General features: G+C 44.8%; 1 protein-coding gene across 2 annotated transcripts in view; it reads right to left on the bottom strand.

The window, feature by feature from the left end:
* The window catches only part of LOC147683765 (arylacetamide deacetylase-like), a 278,023-nt gene that overhangs the window by 89,364 nt on the left and 161,320 nt on the right, over positions 1-27,339 (bottom strand). For both annotated transcript variants that reach the window (XR_015300967.1, XM_086944134.1), the window contains exon 3: positions 15,088-15,157. Coding sequence is in view for 1 of the 2 variants with exons in the window: in XM_086944134.1 (XP_086800260.1) it covers positions 15,088-15,157 (70 nt within the window). In the remaining variant the exon portion in view is untranslated. The remainder of the gene's footprint in view (positions 1-15,087; positions 15,158-27,339) is intronic.

Below are 27,339 nucleotides of genomic sequence, written 5' to 3'. Positions count from 1 at the left end.
AATGTTGATTGCAATTGTGTGATAGAGTATAACCATTCAAGATGTTCTAGGCTCCTCATTTAAGATAGTATCCGGTTTACAAATAGCCTAGAATTTTACCAAAACAAAAGATTCTGAATGATGTTAGTGGCATTCAACAGAAAAAGAATAAAAAAATGAAGAAATACGTATTGGAAGAAAAGAAACCTGACTATGGTGGTGAAATTGTTAGTCACCAGTTCTGAAACATCTCTGGAGTCGACTGCTAGGCCAATGTACCTCTCAATGCACTATTTTCTTTACCTTGTGTTGTTGCTGCAATTAATCAGAATAAGGATAAACCTTGTGCTCTGCACTTTTTAACTTGTTGGAACATATCTGCAGTGATAGAAAACAACACACTCCCAATCAGGAAGCGGTACAACTTTAAAATCTGTTGTCTGGTACAGTAAGCCCTCAGTGGTCATGGTCCCCACTATTTAGCTAACAAACTGAAGCAGTATCAGCCAGCCAGATCCCTTTGATCTGCAAATAAACACCTCCCAACCGTCCCGAAGATCTGCACCATTAAGAACGGCGGAAGAGCATTTTCCAAACTTGCCACCACGTTGGGGAACACCCTGCCTCTGTATCTTCGTACTGAGAACAATCATAATAAATTCTGCAAATCCCTAAAAACTTGGATATTCTGAGCCCACCCCTCCCACAATCTATTTGCCTTCTCATCATCCATCGGTTTCTGAGTTCAGGCTAGCGCTATGAGACCTTAGGGTGATATATGCGCTTAACAAGAACCAGCACATAACATAACATATTCTGCATCTTCTATTAGAGATCTTGCAGATTTATGTACTGGATCTGTACATGTTGTAATAAACACTCTAATAGATGCAGAGCAATTTTTGAAGGTCCTTCTTGGTATCTTGGAAGAAAAGATGCTACATATTGATAAGCTAATTGGACTAAGTTACTTGTGGGAGCATAACTGTGAAAATTTGTATTTTTAATTCAGAACAATTTATCTACTTAGCTCTACCAGACTGCACACCGGTCAGTTTTGAGAGATTATTTAAAAATGCATCACAAAAAAACAACTGCACAAAATGTAACTCAGATCTTTTAACAACTTTGAATATGCGAAGAACTAGCAAGTATATCATCCTAATACTACAAAGATGCACTGCAGTTGGAACTAAATTAAAAACACAAATTCCAAATGTTAAAGCTGCAAAAATCTCAATTTCTGGAAAAATATATACCTGCATAGCTATTCGTTTCCATGAAGGAGGAAATGTTACATCTGGACTCTGCAGCATCTACTTACAAAACAACTAGATGGAGAGAGTGTAACAATAGCTACTTTACATACATCTAGGCACTGGTCTGATATTTAAAGAGCAGCATAGAGCTGAAGACGGTGACATTTATTAGTTAAACAGCCATGTTTTCAGTGCCTTCCTGAAATCCAACAGATCAGTTTTGCTTTTTAATTCCCTGGGTAGAGAATTTCATAGCTTGGTTGTACCCAAAACAATCGCTGCCACCCCAGCTGTCTTTCCTATACTTAGGCACTATGAGCCTGTATTCTCATGTATACAAAAGTGCTCTTGAAGGAATGTATCATTGAAAACTATTCTTAAAAAATGCAGGACTAGCACCAATGAGAGATTTAAAGACGATGTACAAAGCGTTAAAATCAATGTACTTCCTAACTGGAAGCCAGTGTTTTGAGATGCCTAGTAGAGGACGCACTGCAGCGAACTGGACAATCTGGATCTTGGCCATGCATCTTTTCCTAGTGTTGACAAATAGGCATTAAAATAGTCAACCTTTGCTAGCACCAGGGCTGAGGTTACAGTTTTTTGAAGACCGAGGGGGATGAAAGGAAAGATTTTTCTAAGAAGTTTTAGAGTAAAGTAAGAGGCAGAGGTGACGGTATTGACATGTCCCTTGAAATATTGTAAAGTAATTACCCTTGGACGAAAATATCAGAGATAGTAGCAAATTGGATTGACGTCATTTAATTCTGATTAATGGATTACCAGACTTTATGATGTCATGTGGCTTATGAAGAGTGATGTCTTCTAATGCCTTTTCATATACCACTATTATTCATAGACGTTAATTGTACTATAAAACTACAATATACATAATATATTTTAAATATATAGGCAAAACAGTGGGGTAAAACTTTGTAGTAAGTAAGATGCTTAGTAATGTTAACTTTAAATACCCTGCTATGTACTTATAGTTTTGTTTTTTCACAGTCCATATGACTGTTATTCCCCCAACTGTTCAGTGATGAGTATCTACACACACATTATTTATTGTGTAAAAGTATGGACACTGAGAACAGTGAAGGAAGGGAATATAAGAACCCTCAATAATATATTTAATGGCTATGTAATAATATACATTTCTTCTATTTTATTATTAACTCTAGCTTTTTGCATTATAGATTATCATCGTTTAATATAGAAATTTCTACATAAAAACTTTAACTTCTATTTATCTTTTCTTTCTTTTTACAGATGAAAAGATCTCTTTATTGCAGTAATGTAGGTAACTAATTATATTTTTCTGCATCCATGCACTTTCATCCATATATTTTATAGGCATCATTAATTATACTAAAACAGCAATACACACAAACCCACACACTATTGCAAACACTGATTCACCCAGGCATACAGTAGTGCAGACACTGACACACCCAAGCATGCACTAAAGCATACTGTGACACACCCAATCATACACTAATGCATTCAATAATATACCCAGATACACACTGACACATACACTAATACACCCAGGAATATATCAGTGCAGACACTGATATACCCAGGCATACAGCAGTGCAGATACTGACACACTGAAGCATACAACAAAGCAGGCCATTACTCACCCAGTCAAACACTAATGCATTCAATAACACACCCAGACACACACTGACACATACACTAAGACACCCAGGAACATATCAATGCAGACACTGACACACCCAGCCTGACAATAATGCAGAAAGTAACTCACCCTTTCAAACACTAATGACTACAATAGGACATGCTAACACCCACTAATGGATACACTCAGACATGCAGGCATACACCAATGAATACACTAGCACACACAGGGACATTCCTATTTATAAACTGATGCACTTAGACATATACTGATGCAGTTACTGACATACTAAGTCATACAGTAAGAAGACAATGAAACATACACACAAACACTAATGCTTCTACAACACACCCAGGCAGACACTGACGGTATACACTAACACACACAGGCAAGAGTCAGATATGCACTGACACACCCAGGCATACAGTAATACATACACTCACACAGGTATGGAGATAGCAATAGAGAGACTAAGATACCAAGGCATAAGAGGCAAAAGTAATTTCAGACAGTGATAATGCTAGAGGTATAACAATGCATACACTGATATACCCATGCACATACTGATGCATAGACTGACACTTCCAAGCACAGACTGATGCATACACTGACACACCAATGAACATACTGACCATACACTGACACCTTCAAATATATACTGATCCATACACTAACAAAACCATACATATACTTATCCATACACTCATATACCCATGCACACTCTGATACATGAACTGACACACTCAGCCACACACTGATGCATACACTGGCACACCTGTGCACATAATAATCCATACACTGAAAGACCCTTGCAGATACTAGTGCATACACTGACACACCCAGATGAGCACTAATGCATACACTGAGACAGTCACACACTGGTGTATTCAATAACATGTCCACACACTTACTTATACAAACACTTCAACACTGAGACACACTGACAGATACACTGACATACTCATAGACACATTGATGCACTCTCAAACACATTCACCCACTCACTCTTACAAACACTACAATAGTCTGGGACTCACTCATAGATACACTAAGACACCGATGAACACAACAATCCATTCACTAACACATTCACACACTCACTCATACATACCTTTTATGATCAGTGTGATAGAAATAAAGATGAATTGAATTTGAAATACATACCTTGATATACTCTAGCAGTAACTGATACATACACTGACACACCCATGGACACACTGATGCTTTAACTGACACACTCATCCACTTACTAATATGGACATTTACACACTCTGGGACTCACTGATACATACATCGACACAGTCAAGAAGACACTGTTGCACTAACTGGCAAACTCACAATTTCACTAATACAAACAGTGCAACACTTACTGTGATACATACACTGACACACTCGTTGACGCAGTGACACACTCACAGACATATTTACCCACACAAACAGATATTGCAACATTCTGATGCTCACTGCTACATACACTAAGACACTCATAAACATACCGATGCACTCTCACACACATTCACCCACCCACCCACCCATACAAACACTACAATAGTCTGAGACTCACTCCTACATATGATAACCCACACATGGACACACTAATCTATTCAGTAACACATTCACACACTCACTTATACACAGCTTGAGACGCCTGATCAGTAATTGATGCATACACTGACACACCCATGCACTGACTAGGTCATGAATGATATAATATGTGAGGTCATAAGCAGTGCATTGTGGGAGCATAAGCTATAGTTAGCTAATCTAACTATATCTGCTGAATATGTCTTGTTTCATACAAGTGAAATATGAGCCTAACTATATATGTATATACACACATACACACACACACACACACACAGTTTGTTCATCAATAAGTTTACAGGAAATGTTGCAGTCATATTATCAATGATATCATAAAGGATATTTTGAGTGATGCGACATGCGTGGTCAGTAGCAGTGCATGGGGAGAGCGTGAGTTATAGTCACCTTGAGGCATGAGTTATAGTTACTTGAAATAACTGTAAACAGAACTGCTGAATTTCTATTTTTTTGGGGTATAACATCTGAACCTAATTATAACGTCCCTCTAAACATTGTTTTTTTTAGTGATTTTATAAGGTTTTTAAAATTCTATTTCCTAACTATAACGTCCCAGTCACTTTTGTTTTTTTTTCAGGGAATTTCGAGTTTCTTTTAGGTTTAAAGTATTTTATTCATCATGACACACCAAGACAAATACACATCATCATAAAGTTTCCAGCAGCACCTAAGGATGTAGCAAGTACAGAAGCTGACAATTACGGGCCACGACGGTGGCCCAACTAGGCTGGTGTAAGAGTGCATAGGTCCGGTGCGACACAACATTTCCATACAAACACCCCCCCCACCCCAACTGTCCCAACTCAACTCCCCCCTCCCTCCCCACCCATCGTCCAGTGCATTAGCATCGCCCCGTGTGCATAACAAAATCATAAGTCCTGAGGAAAGGGGGAACCCCACGCCAGCTTATCGGTCCGGCGCCGGCAGGCTCGTGAGCCGCAGGAGGCGGAGGTATCTAGGGCAAGTAAGCTCTCTGAACTCCGTAAGCAACAGAGCATGGAACGGTTGCCAAAGCTCATTGAATTGGGCTATGTCCCCAGCTACCATAAGGGACATTTTCTCCATACCCAGCACATGCCACAGCCTATGAAGCCAATCCGTGACAGTGGGCGGTGTGGCCGTGCGCCAGTGAATCAAAATATTCTGGACCGCAGAACCCAAGGCAATAGCGATCTGCCTACCCCTCCTGGACTTCAGGGGATACATCAGATCATTCGGGAGCCCCAAGAGGGTATATGCAGGGAAGCGCGGAAGCTCAATGTCGAAGTGAGAGTCTATTGTATCCAGCACTTCCGCCCAATAGGCGGTTAAAAGAGGGCAGTCCCATAGGATGTGTGTGAGCGTACCACGATGTCCACACCCCCGCCAGCATGTGTCTGCTTTACTGCGATCAAATTCGTGAATTCGCTCCGGCGTGTAATACCAGTAGGTAGTGACTTTAGTAAAGGTGTCAGTAAGGCCCACATGATATGCTGAGTGGCATGCCCTGTAGGAAATCTGGTCCCACTCCTTAGGACTCAGCGCCCTACCAAGCTCCCGCTCCCATCTCTCCCTCCCCGGGTTGTAAAAGTGTGTGGAGAGTAGCTGCAGAAACCTGTATAAATCCGTGATTAGCTTTGAATCTGATGCACGGGACACCAGCCATCTCTCACATGGCGAGAAAAGCCTGTCCGCTACTTCCCTGACCTGCGGCTGAAGGGCCCAATGTCGGGCTTGCATATAACGGTGCCTTTCCGTCTCAGGGAGAGAAAACTCCTGACGGAACTGCATGAAGGGAATAACCCCCTCAGGACCGTACATGTGGCACAAAGCTCTACAACCTGCTTGTCGCCAGTGCGCAAAGGCGCCCTTCTCCATTCCGGGAGTAAAAGACGGGTTATCTACCAATGGGGAGAGAGGCGAGGGAAACGAGGTAAGATCATATTTAAGGCAAATAGCATCCCAAACTCGTAAAGGCACCCTAGTGATGAAGGAAGCATACAGGTTCTTAGGCCGATGGGAGCGGTGCAAAAACGGAATCTCCTGCAGAGGCCTACCCGCCACCGCCTGGTCTTGGAAAAGCCAGTGCTTATCCGACTCCCATCTGCACCATTCCACCAGGTACCGCAGTTGCGTCGCCTGGAAGTACTTACGAAAATCCGGGATGCCCAGACCCCCCGCCTCGGGAGACAAAAGAGATATGGCCCTACGCATCCTGGGCTTCTTCCCTTGCCAAATGAAACGGGCCACATCTGACTGCAGCTGCGGGATCCACCCAACCGGCGGCTGAAGCGGCAACGCCCTGAACAGATAGAGAACCTGGGGTAAGATGGTCATTTTAACGGCAGCAATCCTTCCCAACCATGAGAGAATCCCACGGTTCCAGCGGGCCAGCTCCCCTCTGATCTTTGCACCCAAGGCTGTGTAATTTGCCGAAACCATGGCCTGCAGCGTGGGCGCTATCTTGATCCCCAGATACGGTACCGCCTCTGAAGACCAAAGCAGAGGAAACCTGCCCTGTAAATATTCCCTGGTAGCTGGGTCCAAGGAGATATCCAGAGCCACCGACTTCCCAACATTCATCCTAAAGCCGGAGACTACACCAAAGTCAGCGAGCTCCTGTACACAAGCCGGTAGGGCTGTCCGGGGTGTATCTACTGTGAAGATGACATCATCAGCATAAAGGCTGATCGCGTGAGTAAACCCACCCATTCGTATCCCCTCCACGGCCGGGTTATCCCTGACCCGCTGGGCCAACGGCTCCATGTATAAAGCAAAGAGCTGGGGCGAAAGTGGGCAACCCTGCCTAGTGCCTCTCTCAATAGTAAAGGCCGTGGAGGTATAACCGTTCACACGGACCACGGCCGTCGGTTCTTTATAGCAGTTGAGGACCATAGTGCGAAACTTCTCCCCGATGCCGGCCTTCACTAAAACCTGTTCCAGGAAGGGCCAATGTACTCGGTCGAACGCTTTCTCCGCGTCCACCGCCAGCATCATCCTCTCCCCAGGAGTCCTAGAGGCTTTCTCCAGCAGATGGACCACCCTTTTCGTGTTATCAACAGTCTGCCTCCCTGGGACAAAGCCAGCCTGGTCCGGGTCTATTAGGCCGGGCAGGTGAAGTGCAAGGCGGCTGGCCAAAATCCCGGTATAGAGTTTCAGGTCTACATTCAAGAGGGATATCGGTCGGTAGGACCCACAATGTTTGGGATCCTTTCCAGGCTTAGGAATAACCGCGATGGAGGCCTCGAGGAGATCAGGCGGGATTGCACCAGGTTCTGCAAAAGAGTTAAAAAGGGGAGTGAGGATAGGAGCTAAGGTCACGCAAAACGTTTTTATAAAAAAGGGCGGAGTAGCCGTCCGGGCCCGGTGCTTTGCCGTGTTTGAGTTTGGCAATGGCCGAGACCACCTCCTCTATTCCAATGTCCCTATTTAAATGCTCGGCCTGCAGGGCGTCTAGGGACGGCAAGGTAACCGAATCTAGGTAGGAAGATATGGCCGTCACATCCGGCGGATCCCCAGTGTAGAGGGTTTCATAGAATCCTCGGAACACCGCCGAGATGCGGGCATCATCCGTCTCCACATTTCCACCGGAGTCAAGGATCTCCTTCACCGATTGGCTCTGCCGTGCAGCCCGAAGCCTATTGGCCAGCAGTTTCCCGCAGCGGTCTCACCCTGTGTAAAAGGCATGGCGCAGCCGAAGGGCCGCGTATTCTGCCCGGTCCATGTCCAAGGCTGCCAGAAGCTTCCTCGCCTCTTTCAACTGCCGCCAGATCCTCGGAGCCCCGGTCCTTCTGTGAATCAACTCAAGCTCCCGAACCCTACCGGTAAGCTCCTCCCTCTTGACCTGCCGCTCTTTGTTTTCGGCCGCGGAGATAGACATGAATTCCCCCCTGAGGACAGCTTTCAAAGCTGCCCATTGCGTGGCCCGGGTGGTGTCGGCGTTGTCATTGTGAGCCAAGTAGTCACGGGTAACCTTCTCAATACGGTCCACCACCACCTTCCTATGTAAAAGGGTATCTCTGAGGCGCCAAGTTCTCGAGGGGTGGGCAGTAGGGGGCAGACACAATGAGGCCTCAACCGGAGCATGGTCCGATAAAGACAGCACTCCCATGTCAGTTGATGAGACCAGTGCCTTCACCGGGGTAGTAACTAAAAGGTGATCAAGCCGTGCATAGGTCTTGTGTGCATGAGAGTAATACGAGTAATCTCTATCTGTAGGGTGTAGATGACGCCAGAGGTCAAGGAGATCCACCTCCGCAAGCCGTGCCTTACAACCGGCCGAGAATTCCCCGAACTGTGGAGAGCGCTGCGCTGACCTGTCTACCGCGGAATCGAAAACCATATTAAAGTCCCCACCAAGAATGATATGCCTGTCTGGCGAGGCAGTGACCTCCTCCACAGCTGACTGCAGGAACCGCTCCTGCTTGTCATTGGGGCTGTAAAGGGAGCCAATCGTGAACGTGAGGCCCCCCACTCTGAACCTATGCGCCAGCAACCTCCCCTTCTGTTCAGCAAGTTTGTGAAGATGCACCCCCTTGAAGTGTCTGGCCACCAGAATTGCCACTCCCGCAGTCTTTGTGTTGCAAGCGGAAAAAAACTGGAGCGGGAACTTGTGAGATCGCAGCCTGTGTGTGTCCTGTGCCAGTAAGTGCATTTCTTGAAGAAGGCAGATATCTGCATGAGCATTTTCTAACAGTGAGAGCACCGCCCGCCGCTTGACAGGGTTGTTCAATCCCCTAACATTTAGAGTTAGGACCTTAAAAACATAAGGAGGCAAAGCGGGCAGAGCGCAAGAAAGCATATGTACAGCGTGCGGAGGCCGGTGAAGGTGTGTGTACCCCCCACCACTCCGGAAACCAGGCAAGGAGCAAGAACAAGCACTCGGGCCCCCCGCCCCCCCATCCTAGCAAACCCCTACTTGCTGCGAACTCCAGTGCGTCCACTGGCTGTCTTAAGCATTGATCACCTCCCATACCCCGTTCCAACATCCACACCACGACCCCCGAAGTCAAAACCAAATAAGAAAGGACATCTGAAATATTCAATTCCTGTACCGTGCACTGGACGACCCCCCCCTCGCACCCAACACATACACCCCCCCTCCGCCCTCGACACCCCAACAGAACTGTCCCCACTCCCCCAACTTCATCCCCGCCCCCCCCCAAAATAAGTGAAAAGGAACCATTGTCCATGTCCGGCCTATGAAGGCAAGTCTATGGAAAGTCACCAAAGTGGACGTCCAGCCACCACGCAACTCCTGCTCTCCCCCCTCCCCCCCAGGCCCCCAAACCTGCGATTTCAATCAAGCGATGTCGATCTCCCCCCGGAAAGCTTCTCAAGCGGTCAACGCCACCTCCTCTGCCGCAGTTTCTCTGGCAACGTCACGTACTGCGCTATCCATTTCAGCCCGGATAGTGGGCGGGTCAGGCCTCGCTGAGGAAGCGGAGTGTCGACGACCAGGGACGGTCTGCTAGCCGTCTCTGGTGATCCTTCTACGGCGAGGAGTAGGAGCCTCCTCATCAGTCGCTGTGATGCCCAAGACCGCACAAGTGTCCTGGAGGGAACGTAGCTGATGTAGTGTGCCATTCCAGCGGAAAACAAGACGGAACGGATGCCCCCAGGAGTACTGAGTACCATGCTCTCGTAAGAAATCAGTGGCAATTTTAAAGGACTTGCGCTTCTGTAGAGTGACCACCGAAAGATCCTGGAAGAGTGACACACGGTGGCCCCCGAATTCCAAAGAAGGTTTGGTTCGAGCTACCTGGAGGATTCTTTCTTTCAAGGGGTAGTCCGGCAGGTAGGCTAGGAGGTCGGGAGGAGGCGCCGATGATCTGCGTCGCAGGCCCACCCTATGCGCTCTATCAATCCTGATAGGGAAGTCGGTCGGTTCATCCAGAACGTGTCTAAACAGGTCCTGCAGATAAGCCACCGCGTTCTCCCCCTCCTCTGCAGGCGGAACACCCCGGACCCGGATGTTGTTCCTCCGGGAACGGTTCTCAAGGTCCTCCACATGCGACTGAAGATCGATTTGCTGGTCTTGAAGTCTAATCACCTCTTGCTGAAGCTGTGCGAGTTCTTCGGCCTGAGCATGTCCTGCCTCCTCCACAGAGGCCACCCGCTCCCCCAGGCCGTCAACCTCCCTCCGTACCTCACGCACCTCTCCCGCCACCTCCTGCTTCAGTGCCTGGAAGTCCTCTCGGAGAGTACCAAAGAGCGATTCAAGAAAGGATCTGGTGACTGGCGGCTCCCCTCCACTCGCCTCCTGAGAGCTGCTCGACTGTCCCGGGGAATGCTGCCCCCTGTCTTGCCTTGCAGCGCTCCTACTTAGCATGTCCGGCAGGGTTCGGTCCCCTTTCTTGGATCCCTTGTTTCCGGCCATCTAGCGCGACGTACAGTGCTCCTCAGGTTCCACCAAAGACGTCGACCTCCGCCACCCCACCAGGCTGCCGGCCAGTCCACTCAACCAACTGACCTGGGCCTCCTATGTGCGTATGCCGATGCTCACCAATTAGGCACTCCCGCGCCGGATGTCCCTTAGGATATCAGCCCCGAAAGCCAGACCCACTCCAGTTAGGGGCCGCGAGCGGAAAGCTGTCCACCTGGAGCCAGGCGACCCCTCCGGGCACTCCAAGCCGTTCCGTGCACCACCTGCCACCTCAAGACCACTCAGATACCATCCAGTCCCACACAGATCGGCCAGGAGCAGCGCTTCGCCGTTTGTGAGCAGCGCGTTTCAGGGTCCACTCGCACTCACTACCAGGGCCCCTCGTCGCGATCCAACCGTCAGCCAGCCTCCCAGTAGTCCTGCACACAGGCCTGCAACCTCTTTCAGCAAATAATAGGGGATGGCCGGTAGATCGGCCTCTCGTCCACCACTAGGCCCGGCACTGTATCAGCTGCGTAGGGCTCACAAGTTACAGCCGCAGCGCCATATCATGTCCCCCGCTGGATGGCCACTCGCCCTCCCGTCTCGCAGCCAAGGTCCACTTCACACTCCTATTGGGGGTAGCAGGGCAGTGGGGAGCGAGTCCTGGCCCCTTCCTAGGCCCTCTCACTAACGCCGGCGGCCAACTCGTCACCCGTTGCTGCCAGCCGCCCAAGTGTTCCACGCCAAGCAAGGCGGCCTCCGTACCAGTCCCCCCCGGACCGCTAGACCGGGTCCGGGCACCGGTAACCGCAGCAATCCTCCCGCACACCAGGGAGTGTCGGCTATTCCACACCGGGCCTAACGCGGGGGAAGCCGGGGCCTCGCGCAGGCCAACTGCGTCACCGCAATCAGGGATGTTTCCCGCCCACGTCGGGTCACTCTCCGCTCTCAAGCGCTCGTCGAATGTCAGGCTGCTGAGGGGGGGACCGCTGCCAGTTCAGCCTCCCGGCCAGGCAGGGCGGGGGCGCAGCCCAGCGCAGCTCTGAGCCTTCCGTGCGGCTCCTCACCTGGCTCCGCTCCGTCTCCTGGGCCGGCCGCTCTCACCGCACCGGTCACTCACAGTCCTGGCATCCGCGAACCGGAGCCCGCGGAGACCTCAGCTGGGCCCGTCCGAGACACCGCTCCGGCTCAGACACGGCTCCTCTTCCACAGCCGCCACCGAGCTAGATCCGCTCCGTAACACCGGCCTGGAGTCACTTCCGGCCGGAGCTCAGGCCCACACCAGCTCGGTGTCCGGTATCCGGAGCTTGCCACACACGCCTCCAGCTCTGCAAGCGCCTCGAGATGAAGCTCCGAGGTCCCCCACCCCTTCCGCCGCCAATAGCTAGCAGTGGGGGGGGAGATCAGTGCAAATAAGGTCGATTAGGGGCCCGGGCTCGGAGGAGATCGCGAGGAGAGCGACCACTCACTCCGCCATCTTGGCCACGCCCTCGAGTTTCTTTTAAACGTAAAGTACTATTTAATTACCATACGCTAATCTAACCACCTTCGGCCTTGTGCCGCAGGGGTGGGCCACAGGGCCTGCCAACCAACCGCATGCAGCCAACCCCATGTTGTGCATGGCTGAGGCCTGGCCTGTGGCCACCCCCTGCCTGCAATCAACTACACGCCATGCACAGCCAAAGGCTAGGCCCTATGGCCAACCCCACAAAGGCAGTCGACCCAGGAAGGGGGAGCAGCCCTCCCCCTGTGCTGATTTTGGCCATGGAGAGCCCTTCGCCTGGTGCCTGGCACATTTTGTAGGGAAGGGCACAAAGTGACCCATTCCCTGGGCCAAATTGGCCACAGGGACCCTACCCCTGGGGCCTGGTGCATTTGTTTAGAGGAGGGGTTACATGGCTTCTCCCTGGGCCATATTTGGCCCTGGGTCACCTATCCATAGAGGCTGGCCAGTAACTAGAGGGGGAGGGGGCCAGAAAGCCTTCCTCCCTTGTCTGATTTCAGGGGTGGGAACCTCATCCTCAGGGGGCCGGCCACAAAATTGTAGATGCCCTAGAACCCACCAAGGGCACCTACTGCATCCTCAATGGGGGCCGTGGGGGAGCCCCAAGGCCCCGAAAATCCCAGCCAGATACCGGCATTCAGAAGGAGTTGGCATTGTTGCCACCCACAGTGAACAGATACAAATGTTTCTCCCTGCGGGCAGGAGCAATATACAGAACTTGTTTCCTGCATGCATTACTGCAGGCAGGAAAACAGATCACAAGTCCTCTTCCAGGTGGCAGGAGATTTTTTAAGCTCCCATCAGCTGGGAGCAGACATTGTGTTTGGTCTTGCTTGCGGGAGCTTTGAAATTGCTCCCACGAAGCAAGAATAAACACAGGTTTCCCAGAGAAACAGCATTGTCCTAGGCACCCTGGGACATAGCAGGTGCCAGCCCTGGGTGATGGTATCCCCAAGCCAATAATGTCTCCAAGAGAGGCCTCCATCCCTTTTCTAACTACAGCCAAGGATCCAAGGATAGGGTCCCAGGGCTGAAATCCGCCCAGGAAGGGGGGATGCATGACCCCTCTTCCTTGTAACCTATGGCCGGGCCTTATTGGATTGGGTCTTGAGGACACAAATTAGGCCAGGATGGGGGCTGCACTCCCCCTCAAAATTATTTATAAGACCAGGCCGGGGGACCCAGATGAGCCCTCTCCCCTAAATATATGTATTTCTTTGCCCCCAAACTGGGCACACCCTGAAATTTGGGAATGTTGCTGATATCTGTGGATCCTCTGCAGTAACGCAGAAAACTAAAGAAAAAACTGCAGGCCTCGAGGGTTCATGTTAATCCTACCCTTCTCCCTTATGTTTTTTTGGTACTCGACCAAGTCCAAGTCCCAAGATTTCTGCCACCACTTCCTGAATAGACCTGCCAGATCCGCGGTCTATCCTCATCTGTAGATTTACATAAATCTTTGTATTTGAATAACTCTAAACCTACTGAACAGATTTACACCAAATTACAAAGAAGGATCTTTTTGGACCAAGATAAACCTTTCTGCCAAATATGATGTAACTCCGCCCAGCAGTTCAGTCTGTAGTCATGTGCATATACTCCTGCTACACTTGAATAAAATACCTTACATAACTCTGTATCACAACCTTATTTTATCGATACCTGCAATGTGTCAAGCACTGCTACTACTACAGAGTGATGGTATCATATCAAGGGTAGTATTTAAAACAATCATGCCATGGATGGTCCCAATATGCCAATATTTACCATTGATATGCAAGGGCTAGTGTTCCACCTAATGTGGGTCCCTCCCGACATGAATGACTATGCCCATGCACCAACATTTCATGTCATGGATGTCCTCAATATGCCAAGTATTGACATGATTAATACAGGGAAAGTAATATATCATTGGGAGACACAGGGGACAGCCATGCTATGGACGGAGGTAATATGTAAAGAACTACCACCAATATGTCTTGGGTGGCACCAAAATGCCAGAAATTATCAACAATATGTGAATATGTGAGAGACAGCATTTTGCCCGTGATGCCCACCATCTGCAATGGACTTAGATTTTGCAGAGGAAGGGCACCATCATGAAACGGATGGCTCAATAATGTAAATAATTACTACCACAATGCCACAGCCATTGTGTCACCATGAGCGGGCACCATCTTGAGGTGATGCCCCTCAAATGCCAGCAATTATACTACAAGTTGCACCAAAATGCTACATAATTATCATCAAAATTCCGGGCCTGTGTTTCACCCAGAGCAGAACCCAGTCGCAAAATGCCAGCAATTTTCTCTAATATGCCATGGTGCACCTGAAATGTTAACATTTACCATCTACCCTTAAGAAAATGTGTATATCTGGAGTAATCTTTGACAATGACCTCTCTTTCTCCCCTGAAGTCAATAAAAAATGTATTCTTTCTAGGTTAGCCATATTGAATAGAATCTTTCCTACATCAATAATCACCATTGTAATTTCCAAGCTTTATTACTTGCCAAACTTACAAAGACTATAGCTCAGTGTGGCTCTTTTATCTTTGAATTAAGCAGTTATGATCATATTACGAAGAATACCTCTGCAAATCTTCACTGTTGTGTCTGTTTTACCCCTTATTGACCTTCCTTTGCAGCTCTCTACTACAGTCAACAACTGCTTACAAGAACATTGTTAAAATGCACAAATAAAAGCAAATCAAAGCGTATATAACATAACAATATTACTCAGAATAACTCACTCCACAGACACAACAACTGCACTTAGCCTGTTTGCGGTCCATCTTGACAGTTGATCATATGGCTTCATGGCTGGAAGCAAACAAAAGAAATGTATAGAAAATGCATGTCAGAAGAGAATGAAAAATATTTTACAATTGGTATGGAAGCACTTGCTTTCACTTGACTTCTGTTAAAGCATGATACTAAATTGATAGACTTGCAATCTCTATTCTTTGTCCCAGTCTCACTTCCAGGAAGCAAGTTTTATTCTGGGCAGGTCCTCATTTGCCTGAGTTTGAATAAATTGGGTGTTTGCTATCACTGAAGTGATTTTCCTTCCGAGCTATGGAAAATTAATAATAAAATCAAGCTCCAATGTGGCTAATTTAAATTTATATGCCTAATTCTACCTTGTTGAGCTTGCATTCTAATGCGCTAGCGTCCCCACTCTATTCTAAACACTTTAGAAGATATTATGCAATACATAATCTGTCACAGATGCTATTTTTATTTCCCATAAGAAGGTACAAAGCTTACGTCTTTTTTCAGAGATTGTCCAGTGGTGTGAAAAAATATTTAGACTTTCTTTTTACGTTTACCATGTCCTGCTAGTGAAAAACTCCTAAATGTGTTATTTACTACTGCAAGGCCTACTTCTCCCATAGGATGACAATGGGTTACCTTATTACATTTACTAAGTGCAACTGTTAATTAGGAACAAGTAAAAATGTCATGTTTGATCTCAAATGGGTTCTAATTTAACATCTTGTTTAATGATGAAGTTGAATTTTAATTCACCATTCTGCAAATGTGCCTTTCAGAAAGCTGACATTTGCTTGTCCTAACTATTTCGTGCCTTCTGCCAGTCTCCTGGTTCACTTGACAGTGCTATTAGCTATTGTGCGTTCCTCCCAGATTGTGAGACAGAGTGCTTAGGCCTGGGCAGGATGAGCCATCTTTCCAGGATTGCTGGGGGTGGAGCTGTTACCTGCCATACTTGTACTTCAATAGGGGCGGCATCCAGACATATAAGGAAACCTCACACCAGTTTTTTGTCACACAACACTTTTTGGAACCTTGGCAGGGGAAGTAAGGAGCTTCCCAAAACCCAATGTGGGGTAGCCTAGAAGTTTCCCCCACTTCAAAGGTTGACATGAACTATAAATATAGGACCCTCAGACCAACTATTCAGCACACTCCTGGACCTGTGGAAGTCTTCAGCAATTCTGCCTTGGACTGTCAGAGGACGGCCCTGCTGGTAGAGGCCTGTCTTGTTCATCAGAGGACTGCCTCGCTGCTACAAAGGACTGTTCTGCTGCTTGAGGCTTGCCTTGTTTGCCGGGGGAGTGCCCTGATGCTTAAAGTCTGCCTTTTTCTCTAGCGGACTGCCCTGCTGCTTGATGCCTTCCTTTCTTTGTGAGAAGGAAGACAACACTTGCCTCTTTCATCTCAGACTTACTGGAGCGACTTCAAATGTTGGTTGGATGATCTCCTGCTCTCAGGAACAGGGACACAACAAGCTCTAGAGTCCTCCTTGCAACTGCCCAACTGACCTCTTACAACTAGACCGGCTTGGATTTGCAACTGCACCTGCCTGAGACCTGCAGAGGCTCAGGCAGAGTACACTACTGTACAAGAAAAGGAAAAATCCTGAAGATCTGGACTCTTTACCCCATACTTGGAGAAGTTAACTTTTTCAGGGGGACAAACCTCATCCCTTAATCTGTCCCCTGCTCCATCATGGTCAACCTAAACTAGTGGTTTTCCCACAGTCTAGCATGACCAGCAGATCGCGAGTGGCGCTTCGTGCTGTTAGTTTCTCTACTAACATAAAACTTTGATACTGCATATTGCTGGTTCAATTGATTGGATTTTTGTCATTCGGTCTCTTTTAATAAATTAAATTTGTCTTCATTTTTCAAAGTTGGTGTGGGATTTCCCTTGCATTGTGTTTCTACTTTATTGCTGTGTGTGTGTGTGCTGCAAAATATTTAACAAAGTTCCTCTAAGTTAAGCCTGACCGGTTTTATGCCTAGCTGCCAGAGGGTTAAGCATTAGTTAACTTTTTGACTTTTGTGGTTCACCCTGACAATGAATATGGTTGCTGCTTGCATAAGGTTTACAATCCCCTAAATCAATACATCCTATTTCTTACACATATATAATCAAATTCTCTTTTCTATATCCCCTTTTAAAGCAAGACAATTCTTATGTTGCGATGTATCTGATTGAAGAAAAAATACTCATCATATTCTGATTCTCATAGAATAAATATCAAAGAAAGTGGGCCAGAAAATATGGCTCTTGTTTGCAAAAACTAGCAGTTGATTCTGACCAACGCACATCGAATCTCAGTTTATTGGAAAGTTCACTCCAAAATTATCTGATAGGGAGAAGTGTATGTGGACAACTACACAATGAAAAACTACCAAGATGACCAATGGGGAGGAATTATAAACAATAAGTGGGCCAACACCACACAACATTTTGAAATTCAATTTATTAGATATCCATCTTGACATCGTTCTCTTTATACTTTTTATCCGCAACAGAGATAAAGCTCTGCTTGCACCTTGCATCTTTACTGCAAGGTGAATGGTTATTGTGAGCAGTTAAAAGTAACTGTTAAACTTGATCAACCCTACATGATTGTTAAGCTTGATCGTGCCACATATTTTTTAATTCTTATATTTTGTTCGAATTAATAACTTGTTCAACGCCCTATTGTATGAAAGCAATTTCTCACATTCCTCTAACCATTTTGCTATTCAGTTCAATAGAATCTGACATGAGCCATGGCTTTTACACCTAAAAACCTTACTAATTTCTGTGCAAACTGATACACAGGCCTGCACTTTGATTTACAAGCATCAAGCTATACCTTGAAGCACAATGCGAGCGCCACACAAGATGGGCACTGATCTTTAACCCTCCAGAGTGGCTCCGGCGAACCCCTGGGAGCACGGTTGTTCGTGACACCAATTGCTCTTCTTGTGCTAGAAATGCATGATTGGAAGGGGGGCGCCACATTTTAAGCCTATTTCCATTATCATCTGCATGCAATATTTGTATCTTTTTCTTCATGCTGCGCTGTGTGTGTCAGGAGGCACCCTCATTCTGGACCCTGTACGTCCTTCTGAAGGGAATTGTATGCTGCACCACAGAGGTTACAAGACACTTATTTTTCAATTTTGGGTATCTATTGTGGCAGTGATTTGCAGGCAATAACTGGCCTCTTTGCTCTACTTAGAGAAATGTCTTTATTCATTAGATGTTCTATGCAGCAGTTCAGTCCTTCACAACAGTAGTTGTTTGCACTTCATTAACATTATGTTCTGACATGCTGATTGTTCTTCGATGCCGCATGAGGTATTGCTTTTAATCTCATGGTTCTTGAATCCCACAACAGTTGAAGCATTTTCTATTGGATATATGCAGCTCCTCCTTTTCGTGGTTGTTATATCTGCATCACTGTTCTTTCCAGGCTCTGCATCCATCTTTCAAAACTGCTGGTCACAAAGTTCAGTTGTTTTTGGTCTCACAATTGGACTCTTCAATCAGTTTTTCACTGGTATCAACACATTTGGTGGCAGTTTCCTTGCTTTTTGTTCATCTTTTCAACCAATTCAAAAAGTTATTGAACAAGTTTGTCAACTCCATTTTCTTTTTTAGGCAGATCTCTAAAGCAGAAGGAAGACGTGCTAACCCCTCCTATCATCCAATAAACTCATTATTCAAAATAAAAGTCGCCAGTGGGACTTAGCCTATGAGAATATCTTAGTAATCATGGAGGACACAGTTGAATTCGGGTTGGAAGGTACTTCTTCAACTTCTGGATCTATATTAAAAAAGCACTCTAGCTCAGTAAAAGTCATAAGAAAGACTTGGATTCTCCTTCCAAATCACCCTCTCATCTAATCTTAGAGGACAATGTGGAAGCAATATAACGTTTTGTTGAGGTAACCACTGCATTCCTTCAAATCTTTGAGGAGTAATGGTCTACTCATAACCAACGTATCACAGCTGTTGTTCATCGGATTATTGATGTGGAAAACTCTATCCCAATGGGGCTGAAGAAGTGCCGCAGTTCATTTAACTGAACTTTGTCATTCTTTCATTTCCTACCTCAATAGATTTGATAAAGATGATGAAGTACTGCTAATCACCCTGATGACTGTTGTTGATTTTTAGTGGTTGTCTTTGTCACACTTTTCCCAACCCCCCCATTGATATCCATTCATCAAACCGCTAACCTTCTTCCCTGAGGATGTGTGCTTTATTGGGGTGTGACTTAATTTGCACCATAAATTGATTGAACACTTGGGGGAGCAAATGTGGTGAAACCGACACCAACTCACTGCGGGATCTTCTATTTCCTGAGCAATATCCCACACCAGCCCCAACACATCTTTAGTTTAGATACAAATATAACATAATTCATCAACATAATGATTCAGCCCTTGTGCTGGATAAACACTTAACCTTGTACTCTCCAGAGTCCTGACTCTAAGTACACTTCTCCTGAATCTAGGATGTCATATGTTTAGTTTTACTTAAATACTAGTTCCCCATTTCTCAGAAGAAGCTACTATTGCTAGGTTTTGTTGTAATATCAGGTTTTCTTTGATCTCTCATGGTGGTAGTCTGGTCTCAGTCTTTCTAGAGTTATAATATAAATATTTAATTCACTAACTCTGTGTTTTCTTTTAATCTAGTTGCCTATGATTGATAATTGTTTGATTAAGCCCACAGTTAGATTTAATCTAGGTGGGGGTGGGACCTAGCTTGTAATGCCTTCCCTGGTAGCATGCTAGCCTGCTACCTCCACCATTAAGAAGGCACATTGAAGGCACTTTGAGAAACCATACAGTAAGGCTTTGGGCGATAGAGAGAGGTAGCAGCCACCGCTTCATTTATTCAGGTAAGGAATTATAGAGTGAAGTGAACTAGTTTTTTTTAGTAAATAAACTGTACTTAAGATGTTGTTTATCTATGTTGCTGTAGGAAATATAGGCATAGTCAATTACAACCCCCCTCCAGTGATCAATATAGTTACAGAGGGTAGTAGGACAAGGGTATAACTAACCGGTTTACACTTTTATAAGCAGAGTTAAAAAAAACATGATGCACTAAAAATCAGCAGTGCAAAGTAAAACATAAAAAAGATTTGTGGCATAAAGTAAAATATTAACTTCTCTTTAAAATCCACCCTCTCCGCCCAGCAAAGGTCCATTCCTATTCTCAAACATCCCCTTGTCCCCAACCAATGTTCAAAAGAAAAAATGTCTAAAAGTCCACCTTTCTGTAACCAATTCCCACCCTCTCCATCCACAACAAAAATCCCTCCCACCAAAGCATAAACAGTAAAAAAGGACATTAAAGGGCATCAACTTCGGAGCAAAGGCTACCCACCTCCTGGCGAAGGCTTGCTACCTCCTGGTTAATAAGCACCAGCATGTGGACCATGTGACATTGGAAGTTGTCTTGGTAGGGAGGCAGCAGTGATGGATCAGTACAAGAATTCCAGATGCCAGCGGAGCTGCTGATGTTGTGGCTGGTATGGAGGCGCAGGCGGCTGGCTAGAGGAACTGAGGCCCAGGGCCCAGGAACTGAGGTCCAGGGCCACTGGTGACAAATGCCTTCTTCTCCTCCTCCTCTAGAGCTACCAGCTGGTGATATTCAGCCTGGGTGGCTGCTGCAGCTGGGCTACTATCTACTGCCGAGATGGTGGACCAGCAGTAGTAGCTATATTAAGAAAAAAGCAAATTCTAAATAAGGATCGTGCAAACACTTGTTCATATAGTGGCACAGTAGCAGCACATTGCTGGTCTCTGAAACCCTTTGGAATATTTGATGTGATTAGTGAGACGGACAAGTTTTCCCCATGCATGCCTCACAAAAAAGTATCACTGACTGGCTTTAAAGAATTAAGCTTGAATAATATACCACCAGATTAAAAGTAAGTGATTTTTGTTGTTTAAAGGATTTCCTACAAAAAAAGTAACAATTTATGTGTAAAATAATTAATAAATTACCTCTCATTAATGAGTAAGGCCTTGTGCACTAGGTAGCACAGCTATTCTTGTTGTGCTACGTTAATGGAGACATGCTAGTATGGGCGAATTTTGCGAATTCGCAATCCGTGAATTTGCGGATTTGCGAATTCGCGATCCACAAAATTCGCGAATTTGCAGATTTTTGTTTTTTGCGTGTTCGTGGGTTTTTTTGCGTGTTCGCTGGGTTTTTTGCGTGTTCGCGGGGATTTTTGCGTCTTCGCGAGCCGCTTGCATAGCGAAGTTACCCATGCAGTCGTTTATGGGAGAGGGAGAGAGAGATAGATAGATAGATAGATAGATAGATAGATAGATAGATAGATAGATAGATAGATAGATAGATAGATAGAAAGAGAGTGAAAGAGAGGGAAAGAGAGAGGGAGAGAGAGAACGAGAGAAAGAAAGAGAGGCCAGATCTCTGAGTTGCCCCTACAGAACATACAGCTTTTTATTTTTAGCAAAATGCATATGAAAATTGTGCTGTAAAGGACTCTTTTAGTTTAACCCCTCCTGACAACTCAAAATGGGTGTATTTGCCATCCTCTCCCTTCTTCCTGTTTTTTATATCTGTAAGTGCTTCCTGATGAGGTTTAATTCCTTGGACAGGTGCCTCGTTGCCTACTTGTAACTATTCTCTGACCCTGCTTCGAGGGTCAAAGCAGGGTCAGAGAATAGTTGCAAGTAGGCAACGAGGCGCCAGGAAGCAATTAGCAGCAGGTGTCCAAGTTGAAGTTAATTTGTTTGTAACCCTTTTGTAAAAGGTTACAAAGAAATTAGGTTCAACTTTTGCACCTGCTGCTGTAACCCTTGCTTGGCTGAAAATTCGTCCCCGCTGATTCGCGGATTTTACCGCGATTTCGCGAGATTCACGGATCGCGAAATCGCGGAAAATCTGCAATTTCGCCTGCGAAACGGATTTTACGCCCACCCTTACTTTGGATACTTTGCTACTCTCTGCAGCCAGTAGCTACGGCAACTGCAATGGATTTTTTATTATCTTACTTTAATTCCGATGAACCTGCTCTAGCCCACTGCATTTCAATTCTACCCTGACTCCAAAGAGGCAGATGAATAATAATAGTGCGTTACACACATCAGTAAAAATATTTGCCTTAAGTAGACAATGGGAAAAACGATGCAAGGCAGTACAGGGAAAGGAACAGAACATAGATTTTATTTGGCGTGTTCATCAAAGAGTATCCTATCTGTCAAACTCTAAAACAGGTACCTAGTCCCACTTTACTCCCTGGCCTGTCCCTCCACCACAAATTATTTTCAATACCTTCACTTGGCAGGATGAAATTTACTGTACTGCAGGCAGGGATACATTACAGGGATTAGTGTAGGTGGATGTTTAACTATAGAATAGTGGGGTGTAATTGATCATCATGGGCTAAGCTTTGGCTTAGCCATCCACTGAAGTAGACACATGATAAAAAGGAACATTTTGAACAGGTGGTAATCCATTATGGAAGCTGTGAAATATATATACATAAATTGCTTGGCTAAAAAAATGTGGCACATGCCAAGATTGGATTTTTCAATTTCTTTGGTAGGCTCGGACGGAACGTAAGGAAGAATAAAGGAATAACGTACTAGTAGGAGGTGACTGATAGGACACTGGGATACACACCATTTTCAGTTTGTAATGCATTGAAAACTTCATAAATGTTGCATTAACAGAATCAGATGCACATCGTAAAGCCAACACTGCAGTGTCAAACTGAAACATGCTGCAGCTCAGTCACGGCCCGGCTGGCAAAATGCAATGGGCAAGGAGGTGATTGGGAAACATTGTTTAGAATGCACAGGTTATAACTTGTCATTACAATTACATTACAAAGCTTGTGGTGGTTCCACCCTCTGCTGCACTGGTGGTGGCAGCCCGCCTTCACCCAAATTGGATGATGTCCTCTTTCCCTTGGGTGCTGATGTAAAAAATAAAGAAGATTAAAAATCTAGATTTTGGGTACAGTTAATATCCCACAAAGTATTTTGACAGGGAAATGCAGTATCACTGTACTTTTCTAAATCAGATCACCCACAGTTCCTAATTTCCTAAACTACATTCAGTACTACTAATGCATTGCAATTAATGTTTTGCTTCTCAACCCCCTTTGATAGGCCAACTCAGCATCCCTTTTCAATGCATCACTGCATATTGCACAGCACACGGAGATTGAGACTGTATTACCTACATAAGGAAAGGCACAGAGAATGCTAACTCACTGATATTACTACCATCATCTTGGTGACAGGACAGAGGAGTCTGCAAGGTTGCTTAAACAATTAGCCCAAGTAAGCACTGAGGAGTATGATTAGGTAGCGCCCAGGGCGTGGCTAGCTCAAGCTGGATCACTCTTAAAGTTACATACACTTACCTTACCTCTGAGCAGCATGCTATTTGAAAACAAAACGTTGCATTTAAGAAAACAAACAATAAATAATTACACCCTAAGCCATGGGACCTAGACACCCAGCAGACCAAGCAGGTCCTGTTCACAGTCCAATATATCTGTGCAGCGGTACATCAGCTACTGCATCGTGAGCTGCACCCTAGTGTTCGGGCACATACACTGCTGCATTCTCCCCCGCAGCAGCTGACACTGACGCCGGGTGTACCCAGTCCCAGACCTGCTGCCATCATGGACGGGAGGTGGTGCTGCACATAGAAAACTAGTGTGGTCACCTCCAGCTCAGAAAAAACGACGCAGGGCTGCACTTCTCGGTGCTGCCGGCGACAGCAAGGTGTGCGGCTTGTAGAAGCTACACTGGCACCACCGCTTGCTTCCTGGTGCTCCAAAATAATTCTGGGGTGGGAAAAAAAGAAAATTCAGAACAGAAGCATTAGGAAAGAACTAAAGGAAGTAGAAGGGTAAAACAAAAATGTACCAAACCTCACGGAAAAAACCAAGAACGTAAAATACACAAAAACAAAGATACACATTGATAAAAAAAAAAGGAAAATGGGAGGTGGATGAGAGGGATAGGGGAAACATTGAAAAAGATTTTTAAATCAAACCCAGCATCGTGCAGAGAACAGACAGTATGTAAAACAAAATGTCCATGAACATGCGAACATTGCGCTGAATTTATAGTGCAGAATCAGGCATTGCGCTACTGGCATGTAAAACAGCATCGCAAACAGACAGACTAGCACCTCCGCCCACTCCCTGAGTTTGCGCACTTAACAAACCTCCAAAAAGCAAAACCTCTGCGAGTTCCACCCAGGCCTAATATAATCTTAATATTGAAAAGTGTGAAATAATGGCTTTGAAGAAGTTCTATTTTAAAACCCCAATTGTTGGAAATGGTCTATCTTAGAACCCTGACAAGATCAAATGTCTGAGGATTTTGTATTGTAATCATTTCAGAGACACATTACAATCCAATATGGATGCTCCTATTTCAGAGTCTGATAAACTTACGCTTGGTTGGACACAAATGTCTGAAACTGATAGACCTAAATTTAAACTTTTACTCTAATGGGAATTTGATTTACAATCTAGCTAGTCTATTACCTCATAGGATCAGTTATGGAAGAAGATTCATGTTACCGCTTGTCCAGCCAACAATACCCAAACGCTCTACTATTTTTATAATAGTCATTTTTCTACACTAGCACAATTTTCAAAACTAAAACCTGTCCAGGGATATGTTTGCACGCATTGCAACACCAACTCTGGCACCTATACTCATAATTGTTTTTATACACGGTTATCTAAATTCTATTTGCATGTTTGAACAATAATTGGTGTTTTCACTGGCATTTGTACACCATTTTCAGCAGCTGCTTTTTTCTTGGATTGTTTGAGTAATCTCTATTCTCATAATAAAATGTTCAGAACATTGGTAGCTCTTCAAATCACAAATGGCCTGAAAGTGATTGCCTCCAATTGGAAGTCTACAGATATCACTCTCCAATAGTGGTGGAACTTAATCTGACACGATCATCGACTGGATCAGTAACAATTACATTCTACCCTTTTATCAGTTAAATGTGATAAATTATGGGCCCCACTTACCAGAAATGTGTCTTCAATTGCAAGAGATACTGCTTCAAAGATTTCCAAATTGTAGCATATTGTTCCTAATTTATTTGTTTTTCATATTTATTTGTTTTTGTCATGTTGTTTTCTTGACTATTTTGTCATAGATATTTAAAAAATTGTTACAGGAAGTTTTTTTACCAATACTTACTTCTTTCTTATATCCTTTGACTATCTTTCATTCAGATATATTTACAGATGAGTGTCATTATCCTTTAATTTCCTGTTAACCATGCTGGTTACTTATTATCTTTGCTCTTTAATATTGTGTTAAAGGAATGGTATGTTTTTTCTAATACATTTTTATTGATTTACAAAACTCACCCTGGTACCCACACAGCTGGTGACATTCCAGAAATATATAGCATAATTTTTTAAAATTCTTTAAAAGCCTTCACTTCCATAAATCAATCACAATATATACCATCACATTAAGATTCACATTTTGTATACAAAGACACAGAAAAAAAACACCTGACCAACTGAAATTCCTTGCCCCCTGAAAGAGCTAATTGCAAAGAACCATAAACATTCATTTATCTCTCTAAAATTGACACTCCCCCATCCCACTATCTTCCAACCCACTCTATCAATGGGGCCCAGATTCTCAGGCCCTTTCGTCATGCAATCCTACCTTTACACAAGTATATCGCTTTTTCTAAATCAAAGACTACAAAGATCCGAGCCAGCCATTGCTGGATCCCAGGTAGCTTAGAGTGTAACCGCGCTGAAGCAATGCTGTGGTTTAACATTGTCTTGGATATAAAAATCAACTCATGTCAATATTCTGGCCAGTCTACCTCTGATAATCCTAGTAAAACTACCTCTGGTTATAGAACTACTTCATAATTGAGTTTCTTCCAGGGAAACCTGGATATTTATTTTTTTATATTTCCTAGCTTGCCACAAGAACAAAAAAAATGTACAATATCTGCTTTATGTAGTGCACATTGAGAGTAGCATGTTGCTTTACCTTCTCCCCATTTCATGATCTTATCCGGAGTATAATGCAAGAAAAAAGTAGTCTTATATACCTGTGCTTTTAGTTGAGTGGATTTTAAAATAGATTGTGCCCAATCAAAAGATTGAAAAAAAGATTCTATGGTCCTCCCCGCCTTCCATTGCCACTTGTGTATTTATCAATATCATCTGTCTTTGAGAATTGAGAAACCCATACATTTCCCCAATTAAACTTTCTCTTAAACGCAGTAATCTATCAATAGTCTTGCAAATCTTGCAGAGCCACACCATTTTTGCAACACAAAATCAATCACTTGCAAATATTTAAAAAAATCCTTCCATCCAAAATTCTATTAATTTTCCAAAACGTCATAAGAAATTATACCTGAAGGGGAAAAGAAACAACCCTCCCAATAAACCCCTACTTGTGTCTAACAAAGCTTGAACTGCAAATTACTAAGAATACTCTATACCCTGTACACTCCATGGAGGGTCTTAAAAAGTAGATCTTTGTAATAACTGTCATTTAAATATCGTCATAAACACCTCCACGCCTCTTTCCCAACTACACGTTCATACGGGGAGGGTAATCATTCTATTTCCCCTCTATAAAATGTTCTTGTAGCAACACTCGAATGTGTATCAGTGTAGTGGCATAATAATACAATTTCAAATTAGGGAGCACCAACCCTCCTCTCTCTTTGGGTAATGTAAGAAGTTTGAATGACCTTCTGGGTCTAGAGTTAGCCCAAATAAACCGAAAAATACATTTTCCATTATCTTAAACCACTGGGTTGAAAATTCTAAAGGAATGGCCTAGAAAATATACAGAATTTTATGGAAAAAGAGCATCTTGATAACATTACATCTACCCCCTAACATTTCATCTGAAAAATCTTGTATGATTTGAATCAATAGGGGTTCAATATTATCTCTAAAGTGGTAATGGTGACGCCAAGGTATACTGCTTTCTCCACAACCCCCTGTCCGTCATCTTAACCCCCTCATTAATAACTATCTGGCTCTTATTTTTAGTCAGGGCATAGCCAGAGAGCCTTCCAAATTTCCAGCCGCCCCTTACACAGGCTTAAGAGCTGTAATTGGGTCCAAAGTTACAAGTACAATGTCATCGGCATAAACCAACGTTTTTTTTATCCCACCCTTGAGTTTGAATCAGTAGAATTGCACCTTTGCTTTCGGCCTATGTATA

The sequence above is a fragment of the Lissotriton vulgaris genome, chromosome 11, assembly GCF_964263255.1.
Source record: "Lissotriton vulgaris chromosome 11, aLisVul1.2, whole genome shotgun sequence".
NCBI lineage: Eukaryota > Metazoa > Chordata > Amphibia > Caudata > Salamandridae > Lissotriton > Lissotriton vulgaris.
The sequence above is the reverse complement of the archived record's forward strand: the minus strand, read 5'-3'. Positions and strand labels throughout refer to the sequence as shown.